The 8,647-nt window shown below is 38.1% G+C and overlaps 1 protein-coding gene across 2 annotated transcripts; it reads right to left on the minus strand.

Moving 5' to 3' along the window:
• Positions 1 to 1,894: 1,894 nt before the first annotated feature.
• Positions 1,895 to 7,058, minus strand: LOC121813177. 2 transcript variants are annotated; one of them, XM_042216738.1, is made up of 10 exons: positions 6,815 to 7,058; positions 5,381 to 5,480; positions 4,935 to 5,081; positions 4,521 to 4,702; positions 4,141 to 4,277; positions 3,926 to 4,019; positions 3,329 to 3,661; positions 2,967 to 3,141; positions 2,753 to 2,877; positions 1,895 to 2,554 (listed from the first exon to the last, which is right to left on the minus strand). In XM_042216738.1, exons 2-10 carry the CDS (start codon positions 5,463 to 5,465, stop codon positions 2,228 to 2,230), a joined length of 1,605 nt encoding a protein of 534 aa, XP_042072672.1. In that variant the 5' UTR covers positions 5,466 to 5,480; positions 6,815 to 7,058; the 3' UTR covers positions 1,895 to 2,227. The 2 variants fall into 2 exon arrangements, with proteins under 2 accessions (XP_042072672.1, XP_042072673.1); XM_042216739.1 differs by having other exon boundaries at positions 3,926 to 4,016; positions 5,381 to 7,058.
• Positions 7,059 to 8,647: the final 1,589 nt, after the last annotated feature.

The following is an 8,647-nucleotide window of genomic DNA, read 5'->3' on the forward strand; positions in this document are numbered from 1 at the left end:
GCAAAACACCGGCATCTCATGTTCAGAACCACAACAAATGACCAATCCTGTTCTGTACTCAGTCCCATTAATGTTAACCCAATTAGCAGAGAAAGCCTCTTCTGCAACAGCAGGCAAGCCTAGGGAGATCATTTCACTATTTTCCTCACTATCAACATCAAATGATTTCAAGGGCCCATACTCAACATGGCTTAAAGGACATGTCTCCCACTTGTATGCTATGGATGTTTGATGTTTTTTGGCAAGTGACACTGTGATGTTCTTAAAGTTCTTAAGGGTGTCTTTGAACACCCTATGTTTAGCCTCACCTCTCATGCTCCATACATGCAATAATGGCCCAATTTTTCTGATGCAAGTTGGGTAGTGCAACATAAAGTGGTGTGTGGGAATCATGTTCCTACCTGGATACAACAATTTGAACAAGTCATGATGTTCCATTGTTAAATGTTTTAGAAGCACAGTCATGCCATGTGTAACAGATGGAAAGAATATGATGTTAATTATTTGCAACAATAGCAATAGCATAGTCCAGTTCTGATTTCCTTCTGGCACAATATCACCAAAAATTAAAGGAATGTTTCTTATCAGACAAAGAGTCTGAATGGAGTTAAGACCTATACTATTACCACTACTGTCTAAGTTCACCCTTGTTGGACGATTTTTGCTCTCCAAGTAGCCATAGTCAAAAGCATAGATCCGTGACAAAAGAGCAGGTTTCGGCAGAAAATTGTCTGACAGATACTCCAACAGTAACTTTATCTCATATTGTGCTACCCCTTCGAGAATATCATGCATAATGTCCAAGGAAAAGTTCTGGCAAACATGAAAGAATTGAAGAGTGTTCAGTGTAGAATTCTTTCTTAAGCCAAACACATGTAGCTTTTGAGGATCAGATTGCAACTCACTGCAGTGCATTTCAAAAAGTTCTTTCCCTCGTAAGATGATCTTTGGATCATCCTCAGTATACACACTCTGTGCATCCTGTTTTGCAATTAAACACAAACGACAAAAGTAACGTCCACTGAAAGACTCAACAAAACCCAAAATTGAGTGCATCCCCAAGTTGTCCCCAGTTATCTGACATATAGTGCCATGGACCTTTTCAGATGAGAAGGGTAAATCAATGCCATGGCTCTCCAAAAACTTTATGTCATCAATCAGAGGCTGTAAAATAGGATCAAAGCCGTATTTTTTCACATCTTCTGCATGAAACAATGCAACCAAATGAATGTTCATCAATGCAGAATTTAACTTTGGAGGCAGATTTCTGAGGACAAAATAGATTGCACCAACTTTGTGAACACCACGTTTGGAACCAAGTGGATTAGCAGTCTCAAAGTCATCATAATAAAGCTGAATTTGCAAAGAAGTCTGTGGTTTTGAAAACAATGGATGAGACTTATAGTAACTCCCATCACAAAAGTCTTCATATCTGTCTTCTTTTGATACACATGGTTTAGCAAGCAGCTCGCAAATATAAGAATTGCGACATATAAATTTGATTGTTTCCAAAATTGGAATGTACACAAAAGTGTCTTTTACTGGTACCTGGTCATAAGTGCCTGATTTTTTATTTAACCTTGTATCATAGCGTATTCCTAAAGTCTTTTCCACTGGATCCACAATTCCCCATTTTTCACGGAAATATGACTTTCTTTTAGCTTCAGTGTCGAACTTCTCAACTGGATTGTCAAAAGTCTCAAGACATTTTTCCACTGGAGATCTAACAGGATTTTCTGTTGGCACAACGTTCAGTACTTTATGTTTAAACTCACAGTGCAGTCCATCAGCAAAATCTTCCAAATCACAAACAAGTGATGACACAAAACTATTTGCCAAACCACTACCATTGAGTTTACCAATAATTTTAGTGCAAATTGCTTCAGAATTTTTCTTAATTCTTTGACCTGACCCATTGTTTTCAGAACACCCAACCTCTAGGCTCTGAGTAACACTTGTTCCTGCAACTGCTATGTCTGTATCTTGTAATCTGTCAAAATCAGCTTGAAATGACTCTGAGGGTTCTGCATCACCACTTTGACAACAATCTTCATCATGAACACTATTTAAATGTTTTTTTAAACCAGAATATGTAGTGAACTGACGGCTGCAACCATCTTGTGAACAAGCCAACTTAAATTTGGTGCTTGGATAAAAACTGTGACCTAGTCGCAAATGACTTATCAAAGCCTGACTGGTGCTATGCAGAGTTTGACAGATAAAACATTTAAACATGGTTCTCATTCAACATTTTGGCACGCAACTCACGAACACGTGGTGACTCATCTGTTGAGGTGGCATCAATGTTGAATATGGTGGTCTGCACAAAACTGTAGAGATGAACCAGTGACTCGTCGTAAGATAAGTTGAACACGTAGTGGGATTTGAAAAGTTCATCAAAAGCACTGAGTGAGCTGGTGGCTTGGCAGGGGATGAGCTGTTTGTCCACTGCGATGTAGAAGGTGTCAATGCTGTTCTGGGTTCGACCAACAGCGAGGATGTATGGTTGTTTACCATCTCTTGCTTGCAAGTGTTCATCAATGCTGCAGCATGACTAAAAACAAATGAGATATTGACATATAGGCCTAGCTTATACTTGCTGAGTATGAACCATTCATTCAGTTTGACATTATGTGCCTTGCTAACTTATTACAAAATACTAAGACACATACTTCATGGAGAGGAAAACTAAAAAGTGCAAAAACTGAAAAAGTGTTTTGTAGGATTTTAAAAAGTGAGACAACATATTTACCTTGTGAAAGTGCACCATTTTGTGTGCTGCATCAGTTGGACTTATTTTGGTTCTCCTCTTTCGTCCAGCTGTGGGTGGCAAAAGTTGAAGGAGTAGCAGCAGAGAGGCCATGTCACTGTCCCAGTCTGTGTATGGTTGAATTTATAAAACAATTTCAAAATGACAGGTAAAAATAAATATTATTAAAATCAAACAAGCATGGTGCGACGCCTACCATTTGCATCACTCTCTGTTGGTTTCTCAGCAGCTTTTATCAAACGACACAGGTCAGTTGACTGAGTCAGCTGTTTGGCTTCTTTAATAACCTTTGGCTTGAATGACATGTCCCACTTCTCAAGCAACTTGGTGGCTGTTTCAGCACCAAACAGCAGCAGGAAGTCTTGATTGACCTGTTCATCATACACACAGGACATAGAGACAGTGCTCAACATTGTTTACATTGCAATGTGATTTTGACCAATATGGGATATAGCCTGACTGGGATGACCAATGATCACATCTTTTACTGTTGCCATCCACATCAGCAAAACAAAAAAAAAGGATTAACAGTTGAAAATATCAAGTGATTTGACTTACTAGTCCTTTGACATCCAAAAAGCGTGGAAATGTTTTGAAGACATCTGCAGTTCTTTGTGGATCATGCACCAGATCCTGGCGATGTTGGAACGTCATTTTCATCTTCTGAAATACACTTGCTTCATCAGGAGAGTGAACAAGAAATGAGATGGCCTCCTTGCAGGCATCTCCATCAAGTTGCTGAGGCAATGTGGTTGCTAATCTTCTGCGCTTAGGCCCTTGTTCTTGATGCACTGGGACTTCCTTCACTGGCCGTTTGGTTGTAGACCTGGACATGGTTTTGAGGCGCCACGCTACATATCCAGTGCCTTTCACTCCGTCGTAGAAATGCTCCTGTCACATTTAAACATAGATGAAAAATAAACATCAAATGCGATCTTACAGACTTTGCAGATTCAGCAAAAAGAAACCCAAGGACTATTATCATGTAACAGGTGCAATACATGTTAAACAACATCCACAATTTCAATACAGTTTTATGACAATAGTTATTACGAAAGAGGAATTAAGATTTTTCTTTTAAATCATTTAGCTGATGTAATTATTCCATGATGAAAACTAAATAATGTGCTGTTTTACAATCACTGCATGACTTACATAGCCGTTTGGAGAAAATGGATCCTTCAATGAGGGAAAGAGTGTAATTATTCCAAGGGCATATTTCTCCTTTTGCTTACGGGAGGGAATTCTGCTATAGAGGAAATACAATTGACAATGTTAAATCAGAAGTATGTGTCTTTACTGCAGTATACATTACAAGAATATTCCATATGGCCCATCTTTACTTTTTTATTAGGTACTATTACTCTTACCCATGTCTCTCAGTCATATCACTTGCCAATATGTTAACAAGCTGCCGCCGGGTGCGGTGGCTCAGTGAATTTTCGGCATTGTATTCTTCAAGAATTTCCTCTCCACCAGGTTTCCTAGTCAAGGCATTTTTAACCATCTGCTCATATAAAAGGGAAAATAATAACAATAAAAACTTGTTTGTCAGTAAAGGTGAAAGTTTAGAGGAATGTCAACAAACCTGTGAAAGACATATCTAGCAAGAAGCACTAACTTCTACTAACATTTTTTCATACAGGGCAAGTTGGGAACCACCATGTTTTGAATTTCAATTTGTATAACAATCTACAGTATAAATGGTGTCAACTCAAAAATACAAAAGACATTTTCTGTTCTCAATTACCTCTTTTGCAGCCTCTGACACAGAAACATTTGGTGCAGAACTGTCTTTGCTGGATCTACTGCGGCCTGCAGGAATGCCCTTTTCCCTGAGGTCACTGTCACTTGATGAAAGTGATATAGTGTCCGTGAGGGAAGATAATGTATCCGAGGAGGATGGTGTGGAATGAGCTAAAGGACAAAAATCTTTGGGAGAGATGATTTGGTTAACTTTCTTTAGGCTACTCCACAATGCCATTAATAACACAATTTCAATGTTCATGTTCAGACAACATTCTATACAAATATGACCCAGCCCTGTCCACTGTCATGTATATTGCATGAAGACAGGTCAATGTCATCTGCATCAAGAGCAAAAGAACTTGGCTCTACATTGAGTGGGCTATACTCTGAAAATTTAAGTTATGATAACATTTACCTTCATCTGAAATCTTTTCACGTATTGTCAGGCATAGGTCTGGTTGGGCCTCCAGTAACTCCAGAAAAATGTCTTCTTCGACAGCTGTGTCAGTTTCATCGAAAATATCAAGGTCAGCAGCATCCGGAAGTCCAAACTTGGTTTTGGCTTTACAAAAAGATAAGCATAATGTCACCTAAAACGCCTGAAAAACTTTTTTAAAAACTAATTTTGACTTTTTTATTTAGCTAATATTTATTAACAGCTGTTTTACCTGTCTTTAAAATGGTTAAATTAGACAAGTCTGCAGCAACAATATAGGCCTAGGCCTACTGCTCTGTACTGTTTTTAATGTCACACATTAAAATAAAATGTGTTAACATTTAATTCGTTTTTTAAATAGATGAGATGCAAACATGATGAACTGATACATGTGCAACAAATTTTGTTCTGCCAGGTTATCTTACCTTCACTGATGAATTCTAGATAAGTGAATCCTGCGTGCAATTTAATGTACTTCTTTACATTGAGGTATTTCACTTTCAGCAACATGTCTTACAACAGCACCTGGTGGAGAGAAGGGGGCACAGAATATTTTTTACCATATATTTAAACCATAGCTTAAGTGGCAACAAATCCGGACAACTTTAAGAAAATATTAGGCTATACATTGTGTGATGATCTGTGAAGGGGTGACAGACCACTTCAACCTCAGGAACATAATTTGGCTTCCCCCTGCGCACTACAATAGCTGAACTTGGGTACACAGAAATAGCATCCAATGAATTATCCACCCATCCACATGTTTATAAGACGACAACGGCGATCTTCTCGTCTGCACGCAGGCTAGATACTTAGTTCTGCTATGTTGCGAGTAAATCGCTGTAGCCTACTTGGGGAAAAGCATCTCTGTTTAAACCATGTCAGGATGATAATCCACATAAAATTTCCTGTTGAACGCACACCTGCCTTCATCACGCTTTCACTTATGACAACAAATATCCCTTATACTGTAAATTAATGAGTGCAAGTCTTACATTTATATCGGGAGTTTCTGACACATGCACAGCCGTCTGGCTAGTTGCTACTTTGTGGTGGTTGTTTTGTGACACGACATGCTAGGATTATCAGTGGAGGCGACGTCAACGACCCTCAGTCGTTATACCGCTTGGTCTTAAACACTGGATGGTAGCCTATTTCACTAAAACTGTAGAAAAGGGGAAAATGTTCCCTTAGATTAGGCCTACTACAACATGTATGATATATCCTAACCGTTAGCAAGCAATCCATGCACAAACGCAGCGCGCCTTGCTTGGTCACTAACATCTAACAGAATTCCATAACCCCCTGCCACTTCAAAGATTTGTAGGCTAGGCTACTGCTAAACTCGCTGGTAGCACGTGTAATTAGCCTATCTTGACGCTTTCCAAAACTTGACTTGAACGTCTCCATGTGATTGTTTAGTTCACTTTTAAATAGGATATTTCTGAGGCGAATGTTCACTTCCCTTAAAAGCAGTGGGCTAAACGCATTTGTCTTAGCTGCCAGCTAGGCTACCACAAATTCAAATTTTAACATTACATTTAACATATCCAGAGGATAGCTAACTCCTCCCTCGTTTCATTTAATAAGCATTGAACACTGGAAAGCATTTCTCTTATGACATTAGAACTAACTAGAATTGAGAATTATATTGAGCACGCATTTATTTTCGCTGCAATATTAACTTGTTATAGAGGATAGTTTAGCTACCTAAGCTAACGAATCCCATCTCTTACCGCAGATGAATACACTCCACATTAGGAAAATATTGCATGCTTCTGATAAATAATGTTATAGGCTAGTTAGTTACAATATTTAATAATGATAAAATAACATAGGTCTTGTTGTATAGTTCTTACCTGAACAACCTGGGCAATCCTGACAGCAAACTTCTGGCGGACTCCTCATGCCCATGAGCGCAAAAAACCCGGATGTGGAAATCAACTCCAAATGAGTGTTATAGTATTGACTCTTTGAAATAACTCCGGCTACAGAGCTTTTTCAGCACCGTTAGTGTTACTGTAACTCTCAAACCAACACTTTTCAACTCGAAATTTTTAACACCAGTAATTTTAACTCACATCAACACTTCGGATTTTGCTGTGTAGGGGCCACCATATATATTTATATATAAACATATTGTGGCGTGTTGGGGGAGCAGCTAGTTCTCTCCCATCATGCCTTGGGACACATGCTACTGTTTAGATGTTGTTTTATTGTTTATGGTTACACTACTTTTAACTGTTATCTTGACTGTTATGTTTGTACTGCGGTTCAAAGTCACTTACAGTTATTGTTTTAAAGAATGAATGCAGTACCATAAGTGAGTTCTGTTATGCTGTTAATGAGGCTTGAAGCACAGTGTAGCATCAGCAAGTGTGTTTAATAAAGAGCTTCCCCTATCAGCTTGGGGTCAAACAACAAGCTCCAACTTTCCGTAGAGCTTCTTTGCTAAGATTTCTCTGCCACAATATATAAATAAAACCACGTTTTGTTTTGTTTTTTTAACATATGTTAGTAAGTCTTTTTGCAACAAAACAACCTGAAGAGCCGGTTGGGAGCCGAAAGAGCCGGTTCTCTAAAAAGAGGCGGAAATCCCATCACTAGTAACTACCGCCCCTCCCCCCTCTGCCCAGCGCAAGCACAAGGCTCATGTGCGGAGTGAAGCAAAAAAAAAAAAATGCAAGAGAAAGAGGGTGAGAGAAAGAAAAATAAAAAGCACAGCTCCCAGAGCCATTTTTGGGAGTATTTCGAGGTGTTATACATTAACACAACCGTTATATCCCACGTTGTAATAATATGCATGCATAAAGTCCGTAGTAATTACATAACTTGCAAAAAAGTGCAATAAACTACAAAAAGAATGAAAATGATTTTTGTTTTGTTTTTTACACATGTTTCTAGTTAGAGAAATTTTGGAGGTATATCCCTTAAAACTGTAAATGCAAAAAAGTTGCACAAAATAGTTTCCAAGCACAGGAAATTTATTTTGAGTGTCTTCATAGTTTTATTTTTGAAATACACCAAATTTTATGTACTGCAGGAAAAAAATATTTTAATGCAAATTTGCAAAGAAAAAAAGAAGAAGAAAGAAATAGCATGTGCATCAAAATAAACTATTTCCAACAGTTTAATTTGAGTTCTTAACATCACAGGAACTATTCAGAAAGGCATAAACTCAAACATAAATTTAAAAAAAACACCAACATATCTTTGTAAATGCTCTATAGGAAAAAAAATACATTTTCTGAGAAAATGACGTCACTACAGGTAAATAATTATCTGTAAAGTTTGGGATCCAAAAGCACTATAGCCTGCCTGAAAAAGCCCTAGCTTTTGAAAAATATGCTAATGGTAAAGTGAAAGCTGTCATAATTCAGGCCTGTAAGTTCCCAAGCTCATGAATGATTACTACCTGGCAGGCAATATGTTTGTACATAATCATTATTCTGTATGTGACATGTGTACTTCTTAAAGACAAATCATTTATTTTGTTTTGCATGCAGGGCAGCTGGGATATGCACCAGCCCAGCCGTGACCCTGACAATAATAAGCGGGAAATAATGGATAGATGGAGGATAGTATTAGCTCTGAAACCCTTAATAATCCTCTTTGTAAACTTTGAATCTCAAGGACTAAAAGAAAAATAGTATTCTGGCGCTAGATCAAATTAGTGTTCAATTAGAATGATT

The sequence above is a fragment of the Haplochromis burtoni genome, unplaced genomic scaffold, assembly GCF_018398535.1.
Source record: "Haplochromis burtoni strain Fernald_Lab_line unplaced genomic scaffold, NCSU_Asbu1 Contig_1229, whole genome shotgun sequence".
Lineage (NCBI taxonomy): Eukaryota > Metazoa > Chordata > Actinopteri > Cichliformes > Cichlidae > Haplochromis > Haplochromis burtoni.

Bases quoted from the DNA above. Each gene is read 5' to 3' on its own strand.
- LOC121813177 (XM_042216738.1), bottom strand. From the start codon at position 5,465: ATGTTGCTGAAAGTGAAATACCTCAATGTAAAGAAGTACATTAAATTG. The intron at 4,703-4,934 runs GTAAATGTTATC...TCTCTCCCAAAG, and splicing joins TGAAAAGATTTCAGATGAAG to ATTTTTGTCCTTTAGCTCAT. The intron at 2,878-2,966 runs GTAGGCGTCGCA...AACCATACACAG, and splicing joins AACAGAGAGTGATGCAAATG to ACTGGGACAGTGACATGGCC.